The sequence below is a fragment of the Mchenga conophoros genome, linkage group LG19 (assembly GCF_057382185.1).
Source record: "Mchenga conophoros isolate Kocher_MC1m ecotype Shallow Benthic linkage group LG19, M_conophoros_male_GT1.1, whole genome shotgun sequence".
NCBI classification, from domain to species: Eukaryota; Metazoa; Chordata; class Actinopteri; order Cichliformes; family Cichlidae; genus Mchenga; species Mchenga conophoros.
Window position 1 is genome coordinate 6380081 of NC_140544.1, and position 27792 is coordinate 6407872.

At 39.1% G+C, this 27792-nt stretch overlaps 1 protein-coding gene across 1 annotated transcript; it reads right to left on the reverse strand.

Annotated features, from left to right (window-relative positions):
• Positions 1-13596: 13596 nt before the first annotated feature.
• On the reverse strand, positions 13597-18199 carry LOC146551553 (exocyst complex component 3-like protein 2). The gene is made up of 5 exons (XM_085258223.1): positions 18028-18199; positions 15969-16123; positions 15719-15874; positions 15041-15162; positions 13597-14163 (listed from the first exon to the last, which is right to left on the reverse strand). The coding sequence occupies exons 1-5, from the start codon at positions 18197-18199 to the stop codon at positions 14013-14015; spliced, it is 756 nt and encodes a 251-aa protein (XP_085114349.1). The 3' UTR covers positions 13597-14012.
• Positions 18200-27792: the final 9593 nt, after the last annotated feature.

The window sequence follows — 27792 nt, forward strand, 5'->3', positions numbered from 1 at the left end:
GAGGTGACCCGACAACTTCAGCCTGTCGAACATATTAATGGAGCAGTATGTTTAAAAATAAAAAATCTAATTAAGTAGAATTATTATGGTAGTTAAACACAGTGATAGTTGTATATCACATTATATCACTTCAAACAGAGGTGACCCAGTAATGCTGCACTAATGAATTAGACTAACTATTCACTTTAGCTAAAGTTATTAAGTTAGCTAAAGAGTTGGGATGCTGTGTAAGACATAAATAAAGCTAAAATACAAAGGTTTGGGCACCGTTTTGCATGTTTCCCTACTGTAGAGGTCTCTGCAAGCACACAGAGGGGGTACTCTGAGAGGGTCCAAGATGACAACTTTGGAATTCTACTAGAAACAGTCGATCATATTTGTTGTCAAAGCTGAATTCAGGGCAAACTACGCTAAATTAGCGTTTTTAGCTAGCAGCTACAATAAGCATAACAGTTACTGTACGGCTATCATTTGTTAACATGACGCTTGTTCTTATACATGTAATACATTTATTACCAACCTGAGAGTTCATCCGCTGGTCATTCGACATGACGAATGACTTCTGAAGTCTTAATTCAGCTAAAGATGCTGTAGATTCCCGTCAGTAACACTTTCGGTCCGCTAGTAAAACGTAGTTCTATTAATCTGCGCTTGAACCGGAACCGGATGTAAGTTCCAAAAAACTGAATTTTGGAACTGAAATTGAATTGTAGAACTGAAACTGAATGGTGAGAAGTGAAACTGAAATTATCCGAGAGCTGAATTTTTAAAGGATAAAATGCAGTTTCAAAGCAAATCAATTCATTTTCAAACCATAAATTCAATTTCAAATGAGACTAATTCAAATTCGGTTTTCAAAAGCATTTATTCAAGTTACAATTCAGATTCAGTCTGAGCAATTCAAATTCAAATTTAACTTATTGTGTGGATGCTTTAAGCATCCACACTATTGAGTTCCTCTTGGGACTTCCGTACACTTTTTGGCACTTAACTACTTCCACAATTTTCAGCCGATTTTCACCGTTCAAATTTTAAAATATTCTGCTATTTCTGCTAATTCCTGCTATGTCTTTTGGTATTTTTCACTATTATACTTTTTAAAATATTAAGCTTAATTTGTCCCATTGAAATGAATGGGAAACTTCTGCAATTCTGCTAAAATTTGCTTGTTTCTGAAACTTAACTACTTCCTCATATTTTCACGTAGAACAACCATTCAAACTTTAAAATGTTCTCAAATTATTGGGCTATTCAGGTATGATTCAGCTTTTTCAAATCTTTTACCGTTTTACCTTTATGCCTCTTAAAGTTTTCAGTTGCAAAATTGTGATTTTTCACAAAATACATGCGTTGTTATGGTTGCTATGCACTTGGCTTCCAGTGTGCCACTGAAGGTTTTGCAGTCTTCTCTTCATGTCCAAACAACTTCTTGCTACTTGCTCAATCTTCACTCAACTTCCACAAATTATACATCAAAACGTAGGTATTTTTGCTGGGTTTCTGAAAATGTCACTATCATTGTTGTGGGATTTATAGAATTTTGGCAAATCTCCTCAGACCAACACAAAGTCGCAAAACTCTCCATAGAAAGTCAATGGAGAGCTTGTTCAAAATCACCGCTTGATTTCTGTAATGAGAGGCATATTCGAATCGTCATATCTCCTTAACGAAGCAAAGTTAAGACATAAGGCTTGTCCCAGTATATCTCCTGACGCTCACAATTCAAGAATTATTTTCTCACCTATTACCGTTCTGAAATGAGTTAGACTTGTTTGAGGGTAGGAAATTCGTCCTTCGCTCAGATTTCTTCAGATTTCAAACTCTGGAAATGAACCACTTTTTTCTCTCGTCATATCTTTTTAATGGATTTCCACAGAGACCTGAAAATTTCCATGATTGTTCACCAAAGCCTGCTGTCTCTTACGGTGAAAGAATGATATTGATACTCCAAATAGATTTAGAGTTAGAAAGCGTTGTTTGAGGGCAAGTCAAGGCAGTTTTTGCTTCGCTCTACTCAGTTATGGTGCATTAGAAGTCAATTATCTTTAATAATTCATATTTTAATGATAAATTGTCAACACTGGAAGATTCCCCCATCTCTTCTGAACAAAACGGTGTAAGAATGACCGTTCTAGCCCCTACGGTTAGGAAATTATGGTCATTTGTTTGAGGGGAGTCGTCATTATGGGAAATAGACTGCAAAAATCCTGTGTCTCTCTGTGCTGCGTGCACCTGTTTTGGCGGGAAAAAGTGCACAGGCTCTCTGATTGGTGGATTCAAATTCAGCAGCTCCAAGGCTGCTTGACTGAGCTAGAAACTTACTTCTCTGTGTGTGTGTGTGTGTGTGTGTGTGTGTGTGCGTGTGCGTGTGCGTGTGTGTGTGAGCGAGAGAGAGAGAGAGAGAGAGAGAGAGGAAGCCTTTTTATGGGATGATCTCATTGTAAGATTCAAATTCAATATATTTAGACTGGTTGACTGAATTGGATCTTGTGTGTGTCTCTCTCTGTGCATGTGTGTTTCCATATGTGTCCATATTTGTGATTGTGTGGCTGTTATATTTTTTTTTGCCAATTTTTTTCATTTAACAAGTATATTTGAGGGACCCTTAGCATGTTCAGCATTTTTTCAGCTGTCCATTTTGCTTTTCCAATTTTTCTGTTTAAGTTATTACTATTGTGCTAAATCATACTATTTCTGCTATTTTATAAGATTTGTGCTAAATATAGTATTTCTGTCAAATTATAGTATTTGTGCTAAAACATAGTATTGATTTAAAATTACAATATTCATAGTTCATCACAGTGTCTCTGGTAAATCACAGTATTTCTGCTCTGTTGTACTATTTTTCTAAATCATAGTGTTTCTGTAATGCTTAAGTATTTTTGGCTAAATATATTCTTTCTGTTATCTTATACTATTTCTCCTAAATTCTTGTATTTTTGAGAAGTTATCATGTTTCTGGTAAGTTACAATATTTCTGCTAAGTTCTGCTATGCTATTGTATTTCTGCCAAGTATTATGTTTCCTCTAAGATATTGCAGTTCTGCTAAGTTATTCCATTTTAGCAAAGTTCCTTTGCTTCTGCAAAGTTTTTACAATTTCTGCAACTTTTCAGCTTTTTCAGCTAGTTTTTGCATACAGCTTCAGCTTTAAAGCATCCACACTGCATTTTCGCAGGAAATGCAAATCTTTCTAGTTCAAATTCAGTTTCTGATGGCACAGATTTCTGCCCATAACGGAGGGTCTATGCCAGTCAACCAGTCTGAATATATTATATTTTTTCCAACAATGAGATGCTGCCCTAAACAGGGTCTCTCTCTCTCTCTCTCTCTCATGCACACACACAGGGAGAGAGAAGCACGTTTTCAGTCAAGCAGCCTGGGAGCTGCTAAATTTGAATCCACAGAGGCTGTGTACTTTTTCCCGCCAAAACAGGTGCACACACGCAGCACAGAGACAGGATTTTTGCAGTCTATTTCTCATAATGACGACTCCCCTCAAACAAATGACCATAATTTCCTAACCGTAGGGGCTAGAACGGTCATTCTTACACCGTTTTGTTCAGAAGAGATGGGGGAATCTTAAAGTGTTGACAATTTATCATTAAAATATGAATTATTAAAGATAATTGACTTCTAATGCACCATAACTGAGTAGAGCGAAGCAAAAACTGCCTTGACTTGCCCTCAAACAACGCTTTCTAACTCTAAATCTATTTAGAGTATCAATATCATTCTTTCACCGTAAGAGACAGCAGGCTTTGGTGAACAGTCATGGAAATTTTCAGGTCTCTGTGGAAATCCATTAAAAAGATATGACGAGAGAAAAAAGTGGTTCATTTCCAGAGTTTGAAATCTGAAGAAATCTGAGCGAATGACGAATTTCCTACCCTCAAACAAGTCCAATTCATTTCAGAACGGTAATAGGTGAGAAAATAATTCTTGAATTGTGAGCGTCAGGAGTGTCTGAAGATATACTGGGACAAGCCTTATATCTTAACTTTGCTTCGTTAAGGAGATATGACGATTGGAATATGCCTCTCATTACAGAAATCAAGCGGTGATTTTGAACAAGCTCTCCATTGACTTTCTATGGAGAGTTTTGCGACTTTGTGTTGGTCTGAGGAGATTTGCCAAAATTCTATAAATCCCACAACAATGATAGTGACATTTTCGGAAAGCCAGCAAAAATACCCACGTTTTGATGTATAATTTGTGGAAGTTGAGTGAAAATTGAGCAAGTAGCAAGAAGTTGTTCGGACATGAAGAGAAGACTGCAAATCCTTCAGTGGCACACTGGAAGCCAAGTGCATAGCAACCATAACAACGCATGTATTTTGTGAAAAATCACAATTTTGCAACTGAAAACTTTAAGAGGCATAAAAGTAAAACGGTAAAAGATTTGAAAAAGCTGATTTATACCTGAATAGCCCAATAATTTGAGAACATTTTAAAGTTTGAATGGTTGTTCTACGTGAAAATATGAGGAAGTAGTTAAGTTTCAGAAACAAGCAAATTTTAGCAGAATTGCAGAAGTTTCCCATTCATTTCAATGGGACAAATTAAGCTTAATATTTTAAAAAGTATAATAGTGAAAAATACCAAAAGACATTGCACACATTAGCAGAAATAGCAGAATAGTTTAAAATTTGAACGGTGAAAATCGGCTGAAAATTGTGGAAGTAGTTAAGTGCCAAAAAGTGTACGGAAGTCCCAAGAGGAACTCAATCCGGTTGTTCAGTGTTGACGCGACGAATCCTACTTCCGGGTCTAAAGTAGTCTGCGTTTAATTGTGTGGATGCTTTAAGCATCCACACTATTGAGTTCCTCTTGGGACTTCCGTACACTTTTTGGCACTTAACTACTTCCACAATTTTCAGCCGATTTTCACCGTTCAAATTTTAAAATATTCTGCTATTTCTGCTAATTCCTGCTATGTCTTTTGGTATTTTTCACTATTATACTTTTTAAAATATTAAGCTTAATTTGTCCCATTGAAATGAATGGGAAACTTCTGCAATTCTGCTAAAATTTGCTTGTTTCTGAAACTTAACTACTTCCTCATATTTTCACGTAGAACAACCATTCAAACTTTAAAATGTTCTCAAATTATTGGGCTATTCAGGTATGATTCAGCTTTTTCAAATCTTTTACCGTTTTACTTTTATGCCTCTTAAAGTTTTCAGTTGCAAAATTGTGATTTTTCACAAAATACATGCGTTGTTATGGTTGCTATGCACTTGGCTTCCAGTGTGCCACTGAAGGTTTTGCAGTCTTCTCTTCATGTCCGAACAACTTCTTGCTACTTGCTCAATCTTCACTCAACTTCCACAAATTATACATCAAAACGTAGGTATTTTTGCTGGGTTTCCGAAAATGTCACTATCATTGTTGTGGGATTTATAGAATTTTGGCAAATCTCCTCAGACCAACACAAAGTCGCAAAACTCTCCATAGAAAGTCAATGGAGAGCTTGTTCAAAATCACCGCTTGATTTCTGTAATGAGAGGCATATTCGAATCGTCATATCTCCTCAACGAAGCAAAGTTAAGACATAAGGCTTGTCCCAGTATATCTTCAGACACTCTTGACGCTCACAATTCAAGAATTATTTTCTCACCTATTACCGTTCTGAAATGAGTTAGACTTGTTTGAGGGTAGGAAATTCGTCCTTCGCTCAGATTTCTTCAGATTTCAAACTCTGGAAATGAACCACTTTTTTCTCTCGTCATATCTTTTTAATGGATTTCCACAGAGACCTGAAAATTTCCATGATTGTTCACCAAAGCCTGCTGTCTCTTACGGTGAAAGAATGATATTGATACTCCAAATAGATTTAGAGTTAGAAAGCGTTGTTTGAGGGCAAGTCAAGGCAGTTTTTGCTTTGCTCTACTCAGTTATGGTGCATTAGAAGTCAATTATCTTTAATAATTCATATTTTAATGATAAATTGTCAACACTTTAAGATTCCCCCATCTCTTCTGAACAAAACGGTGTAAGAATGACCGTTCTAGCCCCTACGGTTAGGAAATTATGGTCATTTGTTTGAGGGGAGTCGTCATTATGAGAAATAGACTGCAAAAATCCTGTGTCTCTCTGTGCTGCATGCACCTGTTTTGGCGGGAAAAAGTGCACAGGCTCTCTGATTGGTGGATTCAAATTCAGCAGCTCCAAGGCTGCTTGACTGAGCTAGAAACTTACTTCTCTGTGTGTGTGTGTGTGTGTGTGTGTGTGTGTGTGTGTGAGAGAGAGAGAGAGAGAGAGAGAGAGAGAGAGAGAGAGAGAGAGAGAGGAAGACTTTTTATGGGATGATCTCATTGTAAGATTCAAATTCAATATATTTAGACTGGTTGACTGAATTGGATCTTGTGTGTGTCTCTCTCTGTGCATGTGTGTTTCCATATGTGCAAAAATCCTGTGTCTCTCTGTGCTGCATGCACCTGTTTTGGCGGGAAACTTACTTCTCTGTGTGTGTGTGTGTGTGTGTGTGTGTGTGTGTGTGTGTGTGTGTGAGAGAGAGAGAGAGAGAGAGAGAGAGAGAGAGAGAGCCTTTTTATGGGATGATCTCATTGTAAGATTCAAATTCAATATATTTAGACTGGTTGACTGAATTGGATCTTGTGTGTGTCTCTCTCTGTGCATGTGTGTTTCCATATGTGCAAAAATCCTGTGTCTCTCTGTGCTGCATGCACCTGTTTTGGCGGGAAAAAGTGCACAGGCTCTCTGATTGGTGGATTCAAATTCAGCAGCTCCAAGGCTGCTTGACTGAGCTAGAAACTTACTTCTCTGTGTGTGTGTGTGTGTGTGTGTGTGTGTGTGTGTGTGTGTGTGTGTGTGTGTGTGTGTGTGTGAGAGAGAGAGAGAGAGAGAGAGAGAGAGAGGAAGCCTTTTTATGGGATGATCTCATTGTAAGATTCAAATTCAATATATTTAGACTGGTTGACTGAATTGGATCTTGTGTGTGTCTCTCTCTGTGCATGTGTGTTTCCATATGTGTCCATATTTGTGATTGTGTGGCTGTTATATTTTTTTTTGCCAATTTTTTTCATTTAACAAGTATATTTGAGGGACCCTCAGCATGTTCAGCATTTTTTCAGCTGTCCATTTTGCTTTTCCAATTTTTCTGTTTAAGTTATTACTATTGTGCTAAATCATACTATTTCTGCTATTTTATAAGATTTGTGCTAAATATAGTATTTCTGTCAAATTATAGTATTTGTGCTAAAACATAGTATTGATTTAAAATTACAATATTCATAGTTCATCACAGTGTCTCTGGTAAATCACAGTATTTCTGCTCTGTTGTACTATTTTTCTAAATCATAGTGTTTCTGTAATGCTTAAGTATTTTTGGCTAAATATATTCTTTCTGTTATCTTATACTATTTCTCCTAAATTCTTGTATTTTTGAGAAGTTATCATGTTTCTGGTAAGTTACAATATTTCTGCTAAGTTCTGCTCTGCTATTGTATTTCTGCCAAGTATTATGTTTCCTCTAAGATATTGCAGTTCTGCTAAGTTATTCCATTTTAGCAAAGTTCCTTTGCTTCTGCAAAGTTTTTACAATTTCTGCAACTTTTCAGCTTTTTCAGCTAGTTTTTGCATACAGCTTCAGCTTTAAAGCATCCACACTGCATTTTCGCAGGAAATGCAAATCTTTCTAGTATGGCTTTTGTGTTGTTAACATGTTTAATTGTGTGGATGCTTTAAGCATCCACACTCTTGAGTTCCTCTTGGGACTTCCGTACACTTTTTGGCACTTAACTACTTCCACAATTTTCAGCCGATTTTCACCGTTCAAATTTTAAAATATTCTGCTATTTCTGCTAATTCCTGCTATGTCTTTTGGTATTTTTCACTATTATACTTTTTAAAATATTAAGCTTAATTTGTCCCATTGAAATGAATGGGAAACTTCTGCAATTCTGCTAAAATTAGCTTGTTTCTGAAACTTAACTACTTCCTCATATTTTCACGTAGAACAACCATTCAAACTTTAAAATGTTCTCAAATTATTGGGCTATTCAGGTATGATTCAGCTTTTTCAAATCTTTTACCGTTTTACCTTTATGCCTCTTAAAGTTTTCAGTTGCAAAATTGTGATTTTTCACAAAATACATGCGTTGTCATGGTTGCTATGCACTTGGCTTCCAGTGTGCCACTGAAGGTTTTGCAGTCTTCTCTTCATGTCCGAACAACTTCTTGCTACTTGCTCAATCTTCACTCAACTTCCACAAATTATACATCAAAACATAGGTATTTTTGCTGGGTTTCCGAAAATGTCACTATCATTGTTGTGGTATTCATAGAACTTTCGCAAATCTCCTCAGACCAACACAATGTCGGAAAACTCTCCATATAAAGTCAATGGAGAGTTTGTTCAAAATCACCGCTGCATTTCTGTAATGAGAGGCATATTCGAATCGTCATATCTCCTTAACGAAGCAAAGTTAAGACATGAGGCTTGTCCCGGTATATCTTCAGACACTCGTGACGCTCACAATTCAAGAATTTCTTTCTCACGTATTACCGTTCTGAAATCAGTTGGACTTGTTTGAGGGTAGGAAATTCGTCCGTCGCTCAGATTTCTTCAGATTTCAAACCCTGGAAATGAACCACTTTTTTCTCTCGTCATAACTTTTTGTTGGATTTCCACAGAGACCTGAAAATTTCCATGACTATTCACCAAAGCCTGCTGTCTCTTACGGTGAAAGAATGATATCGATACTCCAAATAGATTTCGAGTTACAAAGCGTTGTTTGAGGGCAAGTCAAGCCAGTTTTTGCTTCGCTCTACTCAGTTATGGTGCATTAGAAGTCAAATATCTTTAATAATTCACATTTTAATGATAAATTGTCAACACTGGAAGATTCCCCCATCTCTTCTGAACAAAACGGTGTAAGAATGACCGCTCTAGCCCCTACGGTTAGGAAATTATGGTCATTTGTTTGAGGGGAGTCGTCACTATGAGAAATAGGCTGCAATAATCCTGTGCCTCTCTGTGCTGCGTGTGTAAATAGATGCACCTGTTTTGGCGGGAAAAAGTACACAGGCTCTCTGATTGGTGGATTCAAATTCAGCAGCTCCCAGGCTGACCTAGAAACTTACTTCTCTCTCCCTGTGCATTTTTTTGCTGATTTTTTCATTTAACAAGTATATTTGAGGGACCCTCAGCATGTTCAGCATTTTTTCAGCTGTCCATTTTGCTTTTCCAATTTTTCTGTTTAACTTATTACTATTGTGCTAAATCATACTATTTCTGCTATTTTATAAGATTTGTGCAAAATATAGTATTTCTGCCAAATATAGTATTTCTGATTATTTATAGTTTTTCTACTAAATCATAGTACAGTATTTCTGCTTTTTATAGGATTTGTGCTAAAACATAGTATTTCTACTAAATGTAGTATTTATGCTTAATCATACTATTTCTGCTTTTCATAGAATTTGTGCCTAATATAGTATTTCTGCTAAATTACAGTATTTATGCTTTTTATACTATTTGTGCTAAAACATAGTATTTCTACTAAATGTAGTATTTATGCTTAATCATACTATTTCTGCTTTTTATAGGATTTGTGCCTAATATAGTATTTCTGCTTTTTATAGGATTTTTGCTCAAACATAATATTTCTACTAAATGTAGTGTTTATGCTTAATCATACTATTTCTGCTTTTTATAGGATTTGTGCTTAATATAGTATTTCTGCTAAATTATAGTATTTCTGCTTTTTATAGTATTTGTGCTAAAACATAGTATTTCTACTAAATGTAGTGTTTATGCTTAATCATACTATTTCTGCTTTTTATAGGATTTGTGCTTAATATAGTATTTCTGCTAAATTATAGTATTTCTGCTTTTTATAGTATTTGTGCTAAAACATAGTATTTCTACTAAATGTAGTATTTATGCTTAATCATAGTATTTCTATATATTTCTGCCAGGTCCCCAGGCAGCCAATCCTCTGTGAGGACTGAGACATTCAAATTTTCAAATCAGGGCCTGCACGGCTTCCCAGCCAATCATATATGTGTCCTGAGGCATTCAAATTTGCATATTGGGGCCTTCATGGCTTCTAAGCCAGCCAATCATATCTGAGGGCTGAGGAATTCAAATCCAAAAATCAGGGCCTGCACGGCTTCCCAGCCAGCCAATCATATATGTGGTCTGAGGCATTCAAATTTGCATATTGGGGAATTCGTGGCTTCTAAGTCAACAAGTCATCCATGTCATATATCTCTAAAAATTCATATTTTAATGATAAATTGTCAACACTTGAAGATTCCCCCATCTCTTCTGAACAAAACGGTGTAAGAATGACCGCTCTAGCCCCTACGGTTAGGAAATTATGGTCATTTGTTTGAGGGGAGTCGTCATTATGAGAAATAGACTGCAATCCGGTTGTTCAGTGATGACGCGACGAATCCTACTTCCGGGTCTAAAGTAGTCTGCGTTTAATATGGCATTTGTGTTGTTAACATGTTTAATGTTATGTATTTTCTTCTATTTGATCTCAAAAAGCTCCTAAAACAGTCAGCGATCACTGTTGACCTCCCTCGGCTTTTATTACCGCTAATCATTTATTTAAGCTCAGTTTTTAAAACCTTAGGATGTAACTACAGCCCAGCCCATGCAGCAGTATATGAATGACTAACCTCGTATTGTGGATGGATTATCTCAGTTGTTCTCCTGGCTGAAGTTTGGTCCGTTTACAGCATCCTGCCATGCAATTACATTTGTTCCTGACCACCGAGAACACTCACGATAACTTTTGTCAAGTGGAAAAAAAGTTAGCTTGTTTATATTATGCTAACATAGCTGTGTCGCTAGCGGTCACGTAGCACATCATTATATACCAGCTAGCCAAACTTCAGTAACCCTACAAACGTCACTGCTGTTTAGCTTTCTGTCTTCATTTATGCTGGAAGTGATAACAGAGCTGTACGTTTAATTTGTTTCCAAAACCCCGCAGTCAGGACATGCTATATTGTATTTAGATAGAAGCTAGCGAGCTAACTCCCTGCTAACTTCTAACTCCGTTAAATGTCATAAATTCTGTTTTCATGGATGCCTGGATGTTAAACTCAATTGTTACACCTGGTAGAGCAGAACGCTGATCATTTTATTAATATACTATTTCTGCTTTTAATAGGATTTGTGCTTAATATACTATTTCTGCTTTTTATAGGATTTGTGCTTAATATAGTATTTCTGCTAAATGTAGTATTTATGCTTAATCATACTATTTCTATATATTTCTGCCAGGCAGCCAATCCTCTGTGCGGACTCAGACACATATCACATATCAGGGCCTGCACGGCTTCCCAGCCAGCCAATCATGTCTGAGGTCTTCCGTTTCCTCTCTCGTCATATCTCAGCGACGGTTGTACAAAGAGCAATGAAAATCGTAGTCAAAGTACACCAAAGTCCGCTGATTCACCCAGTACAAGAATTATGCCTCTAGTCCACCTAGTTTTTGAGTTACACAACGTTTTGTAACTCCAAAAAACGGCGTTTTTCGCCTCTCACCGGGATCTAATTCTGACTGCTCATCACCCTGTTTTTCAAAATGGCTCCTCTCTTTCCCAGTGGCGCAGTTGGTAATGACACGGGTCTGCAAGCCAAAGATTGTGGGTTCGATTCCACCTTGGTCAACATGTTTTTTTTCCCTACAAATTAATACACTGTCACAGACCAGTAATTCATATTTATCATCTATTACAATTCTGCAAACTTTTATGATTTTACCAGCTTTTCTAATATGGACCTCACATTCTTAACACTCCATGGCACAAATACTCTTCCCTTTAGGCTCTGTGTATGTGTGTGTGTGTATCAATATTTCTCCCATTTTAAAGTATTACTCCTCCATAATTGTATTTCTGTTAAATCAAAGTACTTTTACTACATCTTAGTACTTCTGCTCAATCATAGTATTTCTGCTAAATCATTGTTATTATGCTATATTGTAGTATTTCTGCTCAATCATACTATTTCTACTATATTATATTTTTCTTTCTAAATATAGCATTTCTGCTATATAATTGTATTTCTGCTATGTTATAATATTTGTGCTAAACCAGAGTATTTGTGCTGTATCATAGTATTTCTGCCAAATTATAATATTTGTGCTAAAACATAGTCTTAATTTAAAATTACAATATTCATAGTTCATCACAGTGTCTCTGGTAAATCACAGTATTTCTGCTATGTTGTACTATTTTTCTAAATCATAGTGTTTCTGTAATGCTTAAGTATTTTTGTCTAAATATATTCTTTCTGTTATCTTATACTATTTCTCCTAAATTCTTGTATTTTTGAGAAGTTATGTTTCTGGTAAGTTACAATATTTCTGCTAAGTTCTGCTATGCTATTGTATTTCTGCCAAGTATTATGTTTCCTCTAAGATATTGCAGTTCTGCTAAGTTATTCCATTTTAGAAAAGTTCCTTTGCTTCTGCAAAGTTTTTACAATTTCTGCAACTTTTCAGCTTTTTCAGCTACTTTTTGCATACAGCTTCAGCTTTAAAGCATCCACACTGCATTTTCGCAGGAAATGCAAATTTTTCTAGTGTTATGTATTTTCTTCTATTTAATCTCAAAAAGCTCCTAAAACAGTCAGTGATCACTGTTGACCTCCCTCGGCTTTTATTACCGCTAATCATTTATTTAAGCTCAGTTTTTAAAACCTTAGGATGTAACTACAGCCCAGCCCATGCAGCAGTATATGAATGACTAACCTCGTATTGTGGATGGATTATCTCAGTTGTTCTCCTGGCTGAAGTTTGGTCCTTTTACAGCATCCTGCCATGCGATTACATTTGTTTCTGACCACCGAGAACACTCACGTTAACTTTTATCGAGTGGAAAAAAAGTTAGCTTGTTTATATTATGCTAACATAGCTATGTCGCTAGCGGTCACGTAGCACATTATATACCAGCTAGCCCAACTTCAGTAACCCTACAAACGTCACTGCTGTTTAGTTTTCTGTCTTCATTTATGCTGGAAGTGATAAGAAAGCTGTACGTTTTAATTTGTTTCCAAAACCCCGCAGTCAAGACATGCTATATTGTATTTAGATAGAAGCTAGCGAGCTAACTCCCTGCTAACTTCTAACTCCGTTAAATGTCATAAATTCCGTTTTCATGGATGCCTGGATGTTAAACTCAATTGTTACACCTGGTAGAGCAGAACGCTGATCATTTTATTAAAGATGAAAGACTTTAGACAGTTTTTCAACTCTCAGTAATGCCATAGTGATCGTTTGATATGTGGACCTGCAGCGGAGTTTAGACCCAGACACGGCTAGTGACGTCAGACTGAACAACCGGATAGTGCTTAAAGCATCCACACAATTACTTTTTCAAAGTAACTTGTCCAACACTGCTTATTATAGACATTAACTGTAACTCCATTCCCTGTCTGTTGCCAGTACTATTGCTGTTTTTTCCACATACTATAAACCCTACAGTCAGTTTACATGTGGATCATCTACTAAACAGAGTAAACAGTAAAAACAAATTGAGCTGGTTTTTGCACATTTATTAAAAAAAAACTCAACTTACATCTATTTATGTACATGAGACATGTATAATTCTCTGTAATACAATATAGCATAAAATACAACTTATGAAAAAACTAGACTTTAATATCATTGTAGTTTTTAAACAAAACGACATATAATAGAACGGCACTGACCTGTTTGTAAGTGTGTAAAAACAGACTCTTGCATACTTATTCACAGTTTCTATGAAATGCACAAAAATTGCCAGCATGAATGTAAAATCTAGCTTATGTATACAATAACATACAGTAACTACAGCAAGCATTCACCATCACCGAGTCTGCGTATAATAGGGATTTCAGTCTAAGTAGCATCTGAAGGTTTTTCCCTGGCATTCACTCTGTATGTCTTTACAGAGATAGACTGTAACACAATATAATACACGATAATATTGCTGCTCTGCAACCAAACTCTCAGTCAGTGATACTCTAAGAAGCAAATGTGCGGCTCACCTCACTTTAATTTTGGAGAAAAACTTCCGGGTTCCAGGATCAGCACGGCTCTCTTTCAGTGTGTCTGACAGAGTGGTTTTGACGATTTTCCTGTCGGCTTTGGAGAGGTTTGTCTTGAGTTTGAGCAGAGCCGAAACATGTTTTTCACTGTTGGTGACAGAAAGAAGAAAGGGTTTTAAAAAAGTGACGTAAAGTCAGAGACTGTGAAAAAAGGATTGTCATGTGAAAGCTGCCACATTTGACATGGAAAAGAAAAAAATATAAAGAAATGAGTTTGAGCATTTTTTTTTTAGCTAAATAGAATCTGCAATGTTTTATTTCACTTTCAACATAAGAATAACAGCAGAAGTTCTAACTTCACTGATCCCGTCAAGACTTGTTTTCATTGACATGTTATGTCTTTTTCTGTGTGTAGCCAGTTTTCTGCCCCTGACACACATCCTTCCTGCAAACTCTAGCAGCTGTCATTAGCACATCACCAAACCTCTTTGAATTGCTGAGAAGAGGGGAGATGGAAAAGGTCTCAGTCCACCTCTGTTGGAAATCTGACAATAGGTGGAGCTCTTACTGAAATGGATCCGTGCTTCAAATGCATGTGACTCTCCGAATATGAACTATTTTTACCAAATAACTCTTCCATAAAACTCTTATTCAGCATAAACATATATGAGTGCTATCAAGAGCAGTGTTTATGTCTCCTGGTTCCCTTCTTCCTTTTTCTTTAAGGTTAGAAATAAAACCAAAACTAGACAGTTTGGTTTTCTGGTGGAAGAAATCTTTCATTTAACTCTAATTAACAGCATTATTGACTTCATCTACACAAAGCTGCTGCTGCTTCTCTCATGCCAGCATGTTTTATTTAGTTCTCTGTTTCAGTGCACTATCAGTGAAACTGGTAATGTAAAATAGAAAGGCAGCACATCTACTTTCAGCTAATGTTAGTTCCCATGAATGTAGCTCATCCTGCTCACAAGATATATCTGATACCAATTAAGATGTTTCGCTCAGTCAGCTTCCTGTTTACCTGAGGTCGGGATAAGCAGATCCCAGTGAAACGATTTGCATCTGTATGGCAGGAATACCTTGGAGTTTTAGCACTTCTGCAATCTTGGTCAGGATTTCCTTTAACCAGTCTTGTTTGGATCCCTGTGAAGACAAATCAGTGACGTCAGTTTAGTCTGCAAGTTTCCCCAAACTGTAATCAGCATAGCTGCTGTTTTTGGAAATAATGATGTTTTTCCTTCAGGAGCTATTGCACTGGAACTTCCAGCTAGCTGGGCAGTAAATGTGAATCTAAATTATTTCAGTTAAACAAACTGGAATTTTGCTCCAATTCTTACCAAAAATCTTGTACTGCAAGTGGCAAAGGATCTTGTTCCATTTAATAATATTATAATCCCTGTCTCATAATTGTAACTCCTTGTCCTCTCACCATTCCAGATCCAATATCTATTGACAAATGTCTTTTTTCTATTTCTTACTGATTTTTCTATTTCTTCACTTCATTTTGAAAGTAAAACGAAAGTAAGAGGATAAATTTCAAAACTTTAATATAGCCCGTCAATGGTTCTTTTATTATTGTTAGTTGAATTTGTGACTAAGGTTGTTTCACCCTGTCAAACAATGTTATGCTGATCAGTGTTTGTGCTTGATTGATTTTATTTGTGTCACAGCTAAAGTGTGGAGTGAAGGTGAGTTTCACCATTCTGGCAAACAGCTCGTGCAGTCTCTCTGCATTTTCTTTCACAGTCTCGTAAGCCTTCAGCTGACGATCCTTGTCCTTCAGTTTGACCTCTCCTTTCAGGAGCCTCCGGACATATTCTACTGTCATTTCCTGCTGAAGCTGACCAATCAGCTCCTGAATGTAAGTAACAAGATCATATGTTAGTCCATTGATTTAAAAGTTGGTAATAATGGCTTCATAGCAAAGTTTCACGCTGTCATGTTTCTACCTGATGACAGGATTGAGTCGAACCCTGAAGTTCTTGAAGCTGGTCTTCAGTGCTGTTCAGCAGCTTCTCAAACGTGTTCTTCTTCAGCCAGTCACTGGTTCCCACCTTCTGGTAGTGTGGCTGTGTGGGGAACAAATGTAAGGCATTCTGTTGATCTGTGGAGATGAAGAGGATAGCTGAAATGAGAAAAAACTTCCTAAATCTGTTTTAAAGATGTAGGGAAATTTCAGAGAGACCCACAGAGCCACACATGCCATCCCTCCCCTTCTAAAGCACACAGTCACGCACACATGTGCGCGCACACACACAGAAAGCTGTGCTGTTTTTAGCGCTAGAAAATCAGCATTCTTGGCTTCTGGGTCAACTTCTCTAAACAGAGACTTTGTAGACTGAAATATTGTGCGGTCTTTCATACTTTCAATGATCCTTTTACTTTTATTTTCATGGTCAGGTCAGTTGTGCAACAACACTAAAAGCTCACTAGAATGTTATGTTTTTGAAAATTTAGTTTTTATTTTGTTACCAACCAAAACTGATGGCCATAAAAAGTGTAAAACGGTGATGTTGTGTTCAGGTTTAGTCATTTACTGAATTTGGAGCCATCAGAGCTTTAGCGGCAATTATCATCAATAAACACGTGTGATGAGCATTAAGTAGACCGTGTCGTGGCAGATTTCTTTTCTGATGTATTAATCACATACTATAACCATTTCACATTAGTAATAGTAATTTCACTTCCTCACTTTAGTATAGTATGCATGCATGTAGAATATCATCACAGGTAGGCCCCAAGTTTTATTGCACCTTCACGGTGGACCCATTGTAGACTTGAATATCTGCAGACATCCTGGAGGTGACGGTGGTCATAACTTTTCTTAGAGTGGGCGGGGGTCAAGGATGAGCTGGACTGAAGGCACGGGGATATGTGATGTGCTGTGGAATGCGCTTTGTTTGAGAGCTCACTGTTATTGTTAAAATTTCCACAACAACCTTTCTTTTTCTTTCTTTGCTTGTCTGTAAAAAGTATTTTTGTGGCCAAACAAACTATCCACATGATATATATCTATAAAGAACATAAAACATCTTTCAGATTCTACGTCACAGTCACTGCTTTGAAAGTAACTGCAGCTGCTGTGAGCTTTTATGCCTAACGAGACAAGCTCCTCCTGCTCAGACGATGTAGGGAAATTTCAGAGAGACCCACAGAGCCACGCATGCAATCCCTCCCCTTCCAAAGCACACACACACACACAGACACACACGCACGCACGCACTTAACCAGATTGTTTGCAGGTCAGAAAGTCTCGGTGCGTAGTATGCTTTGGATTGCACTGACAAATTAAGACTGTTGCTTTTGTTTGGCGACTCAGTGAAACATTGAGTTGACTGTTGTGACAGACCAAAAGAAAAAAAAAAGTTGATGAAAACATATCGGGGATTTTGCAAAAGCTGAACAAGTAACAAAATATTTTTTCTTTCTGCCAGATGATATAACCTTGCAATATAATATCTTGTTGTTACAGCAGCATTCAGGACCAGAATAACACGCTAACGGAGTCAGGGCCACAAAAGTAAGTGATCCTTTAACTTGGTTTGCTATCAGTTAATTATTAAAGGTTTATTCATACATGTGAACAGACTCTTTAGATCACTTTGTTTTAATACAGAAAAAAATCAACTATGACTATTACTTTATTGACATTCAACAGAAACCTTTGCCATCATGTACTTTGGTTTCATATTGTGCTTTCTGGTGCTTATGTTGCATCCTTTAAATGACTGACCTCCTTTCTGCTGTGTGGATACTCACTGCAGGTATATCTTTTACTAAGTCAAACTAACATTTATCCAGGCCTGGGTTACAGAGGGCTGCAGTCTACACAGAGACTCGAAACGTGCCCTAAGCAATTCCAAGAAGAAATCGAGGAAAAGAGGCTGTAGGGCCGGTATCCAGGTACACATCAGACGAGCCTACAGATCGGAGATTTCCCGACTCGTCTGGAGGCGTCCCCGGTTTCTGCTGCCAGTTACCCTTCCGGATTTGATTGGAAACACGTACTTGCAGCCACTACAGTGTGGATCCTGCCCATCTGATGCTCTGGATTTTGCCGATTATCTCCCCACCGCTGGGCCCTCACAGCCTGCATCGCACAACCGGTGGTTGGTCCCGCCGGTTCCGTGGCGCTGCTGGAGACCTCGCGTGCGGACACAGTGTTTGCTGTCAGTTCCATGCCGACAGAGCTGATGGGAAACCTGCGCTGCCAGCTTTTAATTGGATTGCGCTCTTGAACGCCCGCTCCATCGCAAACAAATCCTTCTCTCTGAATGAGCTCTTCACAGGGAAAAACCTGGACTTTCTGTTCCTCACTGAAACATGGCAGAGGGATGGCGAGTTTATTCACCTAAACGAACAGTGTCATGCAGACTGCTCTTACTTGGGCGCCCCCCGTTTAGGTCGCTGTGGTGGAGGACTTGCTGTTGTCTTTAAGGACAGTTTCACCTGCAGAGGTATGCAAACTGAAAACAATTCTTCTTTTGAGTCGCAAACAATTAAGGTGGGCTCTACGAACATCTTTTATTGTGTTTTAGTCTATTGCTCTCCTGGCCCTGCTACTGAGTTCTTAAAGGATTTTATGGACTTCTTATCTTCTATTATCAAGCTGGAGAAAGTTTTAATTCTTGGGGATTTTAACATTCATATTGATGATGCCTCACCTAACTCTGCAGCTGAACTTTTATCTATATCTGAGTCTTTTAACTTTGTCCAACATGTCTCCGGTCCAACCCATGTAAAAGGCCATACCTTGGACCTTGTTTTTTCCTTGGGCCTCAACATTGGCAATGTGTTTGCTGAGGATGTACATTTGAGTGATCATAACTGTATCTTTGTTGAACTCAATTTTAGCTCTAAACAAACGCCTGTGAAGTTAAAAACTCATAGACGCATAATAACTGAGACTACTGCTGAGAGGTTCTCCATTATGTTTGACAGGTCTCCACTTTTTACCGGAAACTATGTAAATGTTCTTATTCAGTCTTTTAATAGGGAATGCACATCCATTTTGGATCAAGTGGCACCTATTAAAACAAGCTCGGCTTTACAAAAGAAGGCATGCCCTTGGATAAATGAGTCTATCTTAAACTTAAGGAGAATATGCCGCAAAATAGAACGACTAGGGAAGAAAACCAAACTTGACTACACAGGCTCCATCTTCGAGATCTCATGCTCTCCTTAAGTGACACGGTGAAAACTGTTAGATCAGAATACTTTGCTAGACTCATAACAAAAATAAAGAGAAATCCCAAGTTTCTTTTTGACAAAATTAGTGCAATTGTCTCCCCAGATGTGATACCTTTAGATGTACTCTCTAAAGTAGATAGTAATAAACTCCTCCGATTTTTTGTTGATAAGATTAATGACATCAATGCTAAAATCTCCCCAAGGCTTTCCTGTTCTCCGAGTCAGGCACTCCCTTTGTACTCCTGGTCGACTTTTACAACTGTAACATATGATGAAATAGCAGCCCTGGTGGACAAAATGAAGCCATCCTCAAGCCCCTCAGCCATTATCCCCACTAAGCTTTTTATTAATGCCTTTGACACCATTGGTCCTTGGGTTGTGAACCTTTTTAATGTTTCCCATTAGACTGGGGTGTTCCCCAGCTTTTTTAAACATGCCATTGTGGAACCAAGGCTCAAAAAACCCAACCTGGATCCAACACTATTTCAAAATGTAAGACCTATGTCCAAACTCCCATTTATGTCAAAACTCCTTGAGAAGGCAGTAGCTGTCCACCTTACGGCATACTTGGAGAAATATAACATCCATGACCGTTTTCAATCTGGGTTCCGTAAGTTGCACTCCACCGAGACAGCACTACTGAAAGTTACTAATGATATTATGATGTCAGCAGACTCCGGAGAATACACAGTCCTAGTCTTGTTAGACCTTACCTCAGCCTTTGATACAGTCAACCATACCATCCTGATAAACAGTCTGAGAGACCTGGTTGGGATGTCTGGCTCTGTTCTAGACTGGTTTTCATCTTATATATCTGAAATGAGTTTTAGTGTGTCTGCAAACCAGATCATGTCGGAATCTACAGAGTTGTTGTGGAGTTCCTCAGGGCTCTGTGCTGGGACCTATTCTGTTTTTAATATACATTCTTCCTTTAAGTCAGATAATACAGCAGTTTCCTGAAGTATCTTATCATCTTTTTGCTGACGATATTCAGCTATATTATTCTTTTAAGCCTGCTGAAGCTCATAAGCTCTCCAATCTGATTGACTGTTTAACCACCATTAAACAATGGTTGAACAATAATTGCTTACAGCTAAACCCGGTCAAAACAGAAACTTTGATTATTGCACCAGGCAGTGAAATACCCGATATTAAACGGCGACTGGGTGACTTTGGTTCCTCACAGAAACATAACCTTAGAAACCTGGTTGTATTTTTGATGAAGCTTTTTCTTTGGAGGGACATTTAAATCAGATAGTAGGAACCTGCTTTTTTCACTTGAGGAACATTTCTAAACATCCATCGTGTCAACAAGTGAACTCGAGATGATAATACATGCTTTTATCTCTACAAGACTTGACTACTGTAACAGCCTGTTTACTTGTCTAAACATGAAAGGGCTAGCCCGCCTACAGGTTGTTCAAAACTGCATCGAGGCTACTGACCCGCTCGAACAAGGGTGCTCATATGACCCCTTTTTTAAAGTCGCTGCACTGGCTACCAATCAGATTCAGGTTCCATTTTAAAATTCTAGTTTTAACTTTCAGAGCATTACAGAAAGTTAATGCCCCCCACATACCTCCACTCGTAACCTGAGGTCATCAAACCAAAACCTTTTAGTGGTCCCCCACACTCATTTTAAAAACCGAGGGGAGCGATCTTTCCAAACTGTTGCACCCAGACTGTGGAATGCACTTCCCCTACTACTACGGGGCTTGGACTCAGTGGAGACCTTCAAAAAGCAGCTAAAGACATTTTTATTTCAAAAACCTTTTAATTAGACCAGGGTTTTTGTGATGTATTTTATGACTGTATTATGTTTTTACCTTGTAAAGCACTTTGTGACATATGTCTGTGACAGGTGCTATATAAATAAACTTTACTTACTTACGTACTTACTTATTTTTGGAACCATTTCTGAACTATTAATGGTTAACTTGCCTCTGTGCTACCTTGATTTTAGCTTCTAGTCTTCTCCTCCATGGAGGGCAATGCTCCTTGTGGCTGTTCATCTTGTAGCCAAGCATCTATCATGTTCACTTGTAACCTGCAGTTATCATTCTTATGATTTTTATATTTAACATATGTTGATACTTATTATAGACATTAACTGTAACTCCATTCCCTGTCTGTTGCCAGTACTATTGCTGTTTTTTCCACATACTATAAACCAGGGGTCGGCAACCCTAGGCACGCGTGCCAACTGTGGGTTAACTGATGGCATGACCATAGCTGGACTGGCCATGCTAATTAATTTTCTTTCTTTTTTTTTTGTAACGGTATAAACAATGAAAGGTGGTGGATTGGCCAGATGCTGGCCGGTGTGTAAAAATAACTAAAGTTATTTGGTGGTGGCTATGGCGGAGTTTGCACAGATTCAGTAACATTAGCAAGTGGTGGAGGCCGGCAGGTGGATCAGGGAGAGGGGAGGCAGGAGGAGCAGAGACCCGAGGCAGCCGCTGGTCCGAGTGTCAGGTGAACTGAACTTCAGGTAAGAAGTTATGACCTGCAGTCTATCTGGGCCAGATATAAACCAAGTTTAGGTGGAGTTTATTTTCGTTGTGCTAACTTTTTACAGTCAGTTACAATAACTCGTACAGCTACTAGCTAGCATGATGGAGTTTCTATACAGCTGGGTGGGTGCTATGATGTTACTGATAGTGAACTTTATTTTATTCATAAGGTTAGTTAGTAGAGATGGACCGATCCGATATTACGTATCGGTATCGGTCCGATACTGACCTAAATGACTGGATCGGATATCGGAGAAAAATAAAAAATGTAATCCGATCCATTAAATATCACGAAAGCACCTCACAAAACTTGCAACACGCCGTAACTCACCTCAGAACGTTAGCAGTCGGAGCAGTATGCATCACGTGATAGAGCGGCTGTGGCATGCAGGACCTGTGGTCTGGATAGCATTTGGAGCTTCGCTAGCAACCTGGCATTTCATCTCCGACAAAGTTATCCCCGAGAGAAGTAAAGCAAGTGTGTAAGTCCATCTCTGAATGTTTGTAAAGCATTCCTGCGTTAAGCTTAACGAGCGACTGCCTCTCGCTCTCCGGCTGCTACTTCAATCGGGAAACTGCTTAAATGATCAGCTGATCGGCTTTTCTGTCGCGAGTCCGTCTTTGTTTTTGGCCCACTTTGCACCAGAAAGAGGAAACCAGCGGCTGAACAACAGCAGCACGTTTAAGCTTGATCAGCTGTTGTTAGAATTTATTTAATATTACTTTCTACACCAGGATCTTTTTCTACGTAGCTGACGCTGGTAACTGTGCAGGGGCGGATCTAGCAAAGTTTAGCCAGGGGGGCCGATAGGGCATGAACAGGGAAAAGGGGGCACAAAGACATACTTTTCTTTCTTATTCTCATTTAAAATGTCTAGCTTTTAATAAATAATTATCTGACACACAAAGTTTTAATTTGATGTAAAATGAATAGAAGTCAATTACTGTATATAGTGACTATTAAGTCTAATATATATACCCTAGTAAGCTATAGTACTTTTTCCTTTGGGAAGGTACCATCTGTGCAGTCTGCAATTTTGTTGAAGAAACATGTTGAATCTATTTAATATTTCTTGAAAAATAATTGATTTCTGTGCATTTTTTTTCACACTGCATCAAATTAAGGTTGATTACGTCAATTAAGCATCATGAGGTGGCGCGTGAGGGGTGGTTCCCTATTTTTTATTTATTTATTTTTGTTGTTGCTGGGAGTTGGAACCCTATTAGTTAGGTTGCTTAATATTTACGCTAAGTACTCTTTAAAATACCAGAATAGGGAGGATGGTGTAGGTCTAAGTTTATTAGATTGATCAGTATTGCTGAACTATGAAATATTTTTTTTGTATACAGGTATAACAGAATAGCTTTAGTGTAGTTGTTGTTTTAAACTTGAGTATGAACTTGCAGACTTGCAAAATGCAGCAAGATATTTTAAAAAACAGTTTTGTTGATTAAAAAACACTATATCGGATTCATATCGGTATCGGCAGATATCCAAATTTATGATATCGGTATCGGTATCGGACATAAAAAAGTGGTATCGTGCCATCTCTATTAGTTAGTAGAGTTGCCAACCGTCCCGTAAAAAGACGGAATCGTCCCGCATTCAGAGAAATTATTACGCGTTTTATGTTGAGCTGAGAAGGGACGCAGTTTGTCCCGGACTTCAGCTAGGATGGAAAAAGACACAAAGGTGGATTAATTCTGTCGTTACGCTGTCAGCTGCCTCTTCTTCTCCTCTCATTCTCTCCCTTCTCTCTCCTGTTGCTACTTTAATCATGAAACTGATCAATGATCAGTGTTGGGAAGGTTACTTTTAAAATGTATTCCATTACAGAATACAGAATACATGCCCCAAAATGTATTCTGTAACGTATTCCGTTACGTTACTCAATGAGAGTAACGTATTCTGAATACTTTGGATTACTTAATATATTATCATGCTTTTTACAACTACATGAATGTACTATTGCTGTGTGATTTATTACTGTTACTGAAGGTCCGCGACTCCGAACTGTAGTAAAGGGACCTCTGACTAATACGGCGCGGTCCCTGTTGGCTCGTAGCCGAAAAATAGCTTTACTTTGTTGTGTGGGTCAACTTTTCTTGTGAGAGACAGAGAGAGGCGTTGAAAGACTGCTCCAACGGAACTTATTGTTTTCAGAGGAAAACAGGAACACGGTGTACAGTCGAGTCTTAATAGCTTACTTACAACTGGGCTCGTCAGGCTCTCTTCTTGGCTGAAGTGGTTATTATTATATTTACATGCTTCCAGCTCCCGTTTTTCCTCGATGACAACTCATACCTTTCCACTCCCCTTTTTCTCCCTCCTCGCGCTCACAGACCCATAACGTGTATGGCAGTCCATTCTCCCTGCAACACGGACTACACTGCCCATGATGCTACATTCTTTAGAGCTATGCTTGTAGCATTCTGCCTGTTAGCTTAGCACAACAACAACAACAACGAAAAGGCGCTCTCACACCCAGGAAACACACAGTCGCAGAGAGAGAGAGAGCGTGTCGCCCTGTAACCATGGCAACCGTAACGCTGCCGCCTGGAACAACAGAACGTAGCTGTCAAACAAAACCCAAACAGTCCTGACCCGCGACTATATGAAACAGGAAAGTACCGCAGTGTAATCCATTTATCTCAACAAAGTAACTGTATTCTGAATACCACCTTTATAAACGGTAACTGTAACGGAATACAGTTACTCATAATTTGTATTTTAAATACGTAACGGCGGTACATGTATTCCGTTACTCCCCAACACTGTCAATGATCTCTTTTGTTTGTTTATCGCCCACTTTGCGCCAGAACGGGGAAGCCAGCGGATGTCGCGCTAAACAACAGCAGCACGTTTAAGCTTGATCAGATGTTGTTAGAATTTATTTAATATTAATTTCTAGTATCAGCTGATGTTTGCTGGAGCCACAGCTGTAAAGCTGCTGGTCATGATGTTGGTTTGGATATGTGGTGAGAGGGAAACATGAAGATGAAACCAGGAGATGTCCTTACTGAATCATCAGAGCTGAACAGGTGATGGAGAAACAGGTTTACCTTTTAGGTGACATGAATGAGTTGAAGGGAAGTTATGAACTGTTTCTGAGAGACAAATAACACCAGGATCTGTTTCTTTGTAGCTGATGCTGGTAACTGTGCAGGGGTGGATCTAGCAAAGTTCTGCCAAGGGGCCAGGGAAAGGGGGGCACAAAGAAATACTTCCTTATTCTCATTTAAAATGTCTGGCTGTTATTAAATAATTATCTGAAGCTTACAACCAAAGTTTTTATCTGATATAAAATGTATAGAAATCATACATATACCAACTAGACTGTACATCAATGTCACAACAGCATTTGTTTTCATTCAAAGGCTTTATGGCTTTAATACCTGGTTGGCCGTCTCTAGTCAAAATGCCCGGGCTGTTTTTTTGTCCCAGTCCAGCCCTGGGCACGACACGCAGTGAATTAATCTGAGAAGGTGCATCAAAAAATAAATGGCCGCGCCAGCGGTGCACATCACAAATCAGCTTGCATAGACACATTAGTTGTGCTGCTTCTTTATGACGGTATCTTAGCTAACAAACCCAAATACCAGATTCAACTTGTAATTGGCTAAAAATAACTTAGCCTACTGGTCAGAGGGACGTTGTTAGCTTTCCACATTCTGTTACGTTTCGGTGTTGTCAGTGTTTTGTTTTTTGCGTGACTGTCATGTATTTCCTGCTTTACTTTGAAAGTCTGTGTCATCTTAGTGTGTTCAGTTTACGCTTCCTTGTCTCGTCTGGTCTAATTTGCCCCAGCTGTGTTTCCCTCCTGTGGTCCATTCCCTGATTGCTCCTTCTATGTATTTAAGCCTTGTGTTTCAGTATGTCATGTGCGCGATCTGCCCCCGTGTTGTAAATAAAAAGTTTGTTGTAAATAGCTGTAAATTGGTTTTGTCAATACTTTCGTTTTGAGACACTTCCGTTTTGGGGATTTTGGTGGAGAGCCTTAGTGTTTTTTTTTTTCGTGTGTTTTTTCCTTATTTTTATTTTCCTGCGTTGCACGCCGGTTGCCTAGGCCGGGGTGTAACATATGGGGGCTCGTCCGGGATTGCCTTCGCTGGGGGGTCCGGGGACTGCCCCAGCCTTTGTCGTCTGCTGGAGGGTCCGTGGGACTGCTCCAGCCTTCATCCGCCTTCGCTGGGGGGTCCGAGGGACCGCTCCAGCCTTCGTCGTCTGCTGGAGGGTCAGTGGGACTGCTCCAGCCTTCATCAGCTTCGTCTGCCTTCGCTTCAGCCATCCGCCTTCGCTGGAGGGTCTGAGGGACCGCTCCAGCCTTCATCCGCCTCTGCTGGAGGGTCCGGGGGACCGCACCAGCCTTCGTCGTCTGCTGGAGGGTCCGTGGGACCGCTCCAGCCTCCATCAGCTTCGTCTGCCTTCATCCGCCTTCGCTGGGGGGAGGGTCCGTGGGACCGCCCCAGCCTTTGTCGTCGCTGGAGGGTCCGTGGGACCGCTCCAGCCTTCATCCGCCTTCGCTGGAGGGTCCGAGGGACCGCTCCAGCCTTCGTCGTCTGCTGGAGGGTCAGTGGGACCGCTCCAGCCTTCATCAGCTTCGTCTGCCTTCGCTTCAGCCGTCCGTCTCCGCTGGAGGGTCCGAGGGACCGCTCCAGCCTTCATCCGCCTTCGCTGGAGGGTCCGGGGGACCGCTTCAGCCTTCGTCATCTGCTGGAGGGTCCGTGAGACCGCTCCAGCCTTCATCGGCTTTGTCTGTCTGGATCAAACTTTTCACTTGGGGTTACATGTTTGATTTTTGGGTGGGGGGAAATGTTACGTTTCGGTGTTGTCAGTGTTTTGTTTTTTGCGTGACTGTCATGTATTTCCTGCTTTACTTTGAAAGTCTGTGTCATCTTAGTGTGTTCAGTTTACGTTTCCTTGTCTCGTCAGGTCTAATTTGCCCCAGCTGTGTTTCCCTCCTGTGGTCCATTCCCTGATTGCTCCTTCTATGTATTTAAGCCTTGTGTTTCAGTATGTCATGTGCGTGATCTGCCCCCGTGTTGTAAATAAAAAGTTTGTTGTAAATAGCTGTAAATGGGTTTTGTCAATACTTTCGTTTTGAGACACTTCCGTTTTGGGGATTTTGGTGGAGAGCCTTAGTGTTTTTTTTTCGTGTGTTTTTTCCTTATTTTTATTTTCCTGCGTTGCACGCCGGTTGCCTAGGCCGGGGTGTAACAATTCTGACACTTCAAAAGCTTCAGCACAGCATCAGCACCACGGAGATACACAGATACATCCGTAGACTCGAGACGCAATGCATTTTTGGGACTTTCAGGTGTATGGACCAATGTTTTATTTTCTGATCAAACCACAAATCTTTAATGAGCAGCTGGATTTGTCTCGCTTTAACTGGCTGAGTTAATGCCAGTTAATGCAACATCGAAGCAGCTGGAATCCATAGCTGTGCGTGTTCATGGAGCTTGCATTTTCACCTGCTGGACATCACTATCTGACAAGTTTAACTGTCTTCAGAACATTGCAGAGGCCTATTGACAGTATTTGGCTCTACATGTCTGTGTGAGCAGATTTTCTCTCACATGAGTCCTCAGGTAGCCGTCTGAATGCTGGACACTCGGAGACCTGTGTCTCTGAGTGGGAGACCAAAGATCACATTAACATGTGTATCTCTGTATTAACAGACATGCCATATTGGCTTAGTTTATTTTTCTTATCATTGTTGTGAGGAGACCATAAATAGCATTTGTATTTTCCGTTGTACAGTTCATTTGCTGTTATGGATAAAAAGTGTCTTTTTTTGTTTCAAAGTAGCTGATAACTATTCGCTGATAGCTGCCAACATCTGCAAACAAATATAACTCTATAAAATGGTTCTATATATTGTGTAACTGTTCATATAGAGCATTATTAAATTTATTGCTAATGCAATCATATGGCACACTGACTTCTGAGGAAATTTTAAATGGCAATCGCCATCAGAAAGGTTACCTACCCCTGCTATAAACCCTACAGTCAGTTTACATGTGGATCATCTACTAAACACAGAGTAAATCGTAAAAACAAATTGAG

What these genes read in the sequence shown, in the direction of transcription:
- LOC146551553 (XM_085258223.1), bottom strand. Translation starts at nt 18,199, where the DNA reads ATGGAACTGACAGCAAACACTGTGTCCGCACGCGAGGTCTCCAGCAGC. An exon ending in ACGAGCTGTTTGCCAGAATG is followed by an intron (nt 15,163 to 15,718) that starts GTGAAACTCACC and finishes TTGTCTTCACAG; the next exon opens with GGATCCAAACAAGACTGGTT. An exon ending in TCTGCTTATCCCGACCTCAG is followed by an intron (nt 14,164 to 15,040) that starts GTAAACAGGAAG and finishes TGTCACCAACAG; the next exon opens with TGAAAAACATGTTTCGGCTC.